The following is a 1,473-nucleotide window of genomic DNA, read 5'->3' on the forward strand; positions in this document are numbered from 1 at the left end:
TCAGCGGAAAGGGGTCTTTGGAGCTACGCGAAGGCATTATGGTGGGCGGAGACCGGGGCATCCGATGGCTACGTCAGGAAGGCATTAAAGCTTACTAATCTCGACGAGGCAGCTGTCAAAAGCAACAAGTACTATGCGTACTATGTCGACAAAACTGAGTGGTATAAGATCATAAAATGGCTTCAGAAAGACGTTTCGACGTTCCAAGTCTGGAAGACCCTCAATCTGGACAAAATCACTGAGAGTAGCCAGCTACACAGCGTACGAAATACTGATGCCTTCAGGGTATACTCTCGATACGTGAAACACTTCAACAATGCTGTAATCTCGAAGCTGGATAACGGTTATCAGCCCGATCGCGTGCTGGTCGAAAGAGGGGCTTCAGACGCCGAGATGTCGGCCAGAGCGCTCATTATGGCCAACGCAGGCATAAAGGACGACTATGCACAAGTTCTTCTGGGTCTAACTACACAAGGCCGTTTTATTAAGCTACTGAAAGGAGCCGAACTGACAGGACACCGAGACTTTCAATTTTTTAAGTTGTTTGTGGAAACGAAAACGGCAGCAGGGAAAAGAGCAGCTAAGAAAGGATAAGTGTCAACGCCTAGAAACTTGGATCTACATAATGAATTATGCAAGACGTTGAACTCCTCCCCCCCCAAAAAAAAATAAAAATAAAAATAAAAAATAAAGAAGAAGGCAGAGTTGCACAAAACATTTTAGTAGGTTGTTGTTCCTTTACGTAACGTTATTAACAGTGGTTCGGAATTGAAAAAAGATTCATTAGTTTCTTGTATCGACCAATCAGATCGCGTTTATCAATTCACTTCAGCTTAAATTTTAGTTTGGTCCGAAAACTCCAGCCAATCAAACTTGATAATCTGCGTAGCTGTACTGTATTCAATGAAAAGTAACAGAAAATGTAGCCATGAAATTATCCAACCAATCAAATCTCGTATTTTAACCCACTTCAACTTAAATATCTTCTAAGATATGTTGAAAAGCTAATAATGTGTGAGTATCGAAAAGATCGTTCATTAATCTCCTTTGAGTGTATACCGTTAATGTGCTGGGGCTGCAAGCTGTCGCGGTGCAACGAGTTTTCCTGCGAGTTTGGCTAACGTCTCCATTGTCGCGTATTCCTTAGTGGAAATGTTGTCGTGCGGTTTGAAGTCGGACGTACACAATGACGCAACAATGGCCCCGTCGGGCGCTCGGATCGGGAATCCCGCGTAGAATTTCACGCCTGCGTCCTTGATAATAGCCATCTGTGCGAAACGCATATCACGCTGCGGGTTCTTGACGACCAGCGGTTTGTCAGCGTAGATCGTGTGCGCGCACATGTTCTCAGTACGAGGAGCCATGTTCATCTCCGGTGGGCGTTGAGGGAACGTCCCCACAGCGTGGAGCGTGTCCTCTCCCACCATCGACACGTATCCCACTGGACAGTTGAGCTGCTTCGCTGCTACCTGA

At 45.6% G+C, this 1,473-nt stretch overlaps 1 protein-coding gene across 1 annotated transcript; it reads right to left on the reverse strand.

Annotated features, from left to right (window-relative positions):
* Positions 1-1,061: 1,061 nt before the first annotated feature.
* On the reverse strand, positions 1,062-1,427 carry PITG_16290 (uncharacterized protein; the record flags this gene model as incomplete). The annotated part of the gene is made up of 1 exon (XM_002897315.1): positions 1,062-1,427. The coding sequence occupies one exon, from the start codon at positions 1,425-1,427 to the stop codon at positions 1,062-1,064; it is 366 nt and encodes a 121-aa protein (XP_002897361.1).
* Between the last annotated feature and the right edge of the window lie 46 nt (positions 1,428-1,473).

Source organism: Phytophthora infestans, genomic scaffold (assembly GCF_000142945.1).
Source record: "Phytophthora infestans T30-4 supercont1.45 genomic scaffold, whole genome shotgun sequence".
NCBI classification, from domain to species: Eukaryota; Oomycota; class Peronosporomycetes; order Peronosporales; family Peronosporaceae; genus Phytophthora; species Phytophthora infestans.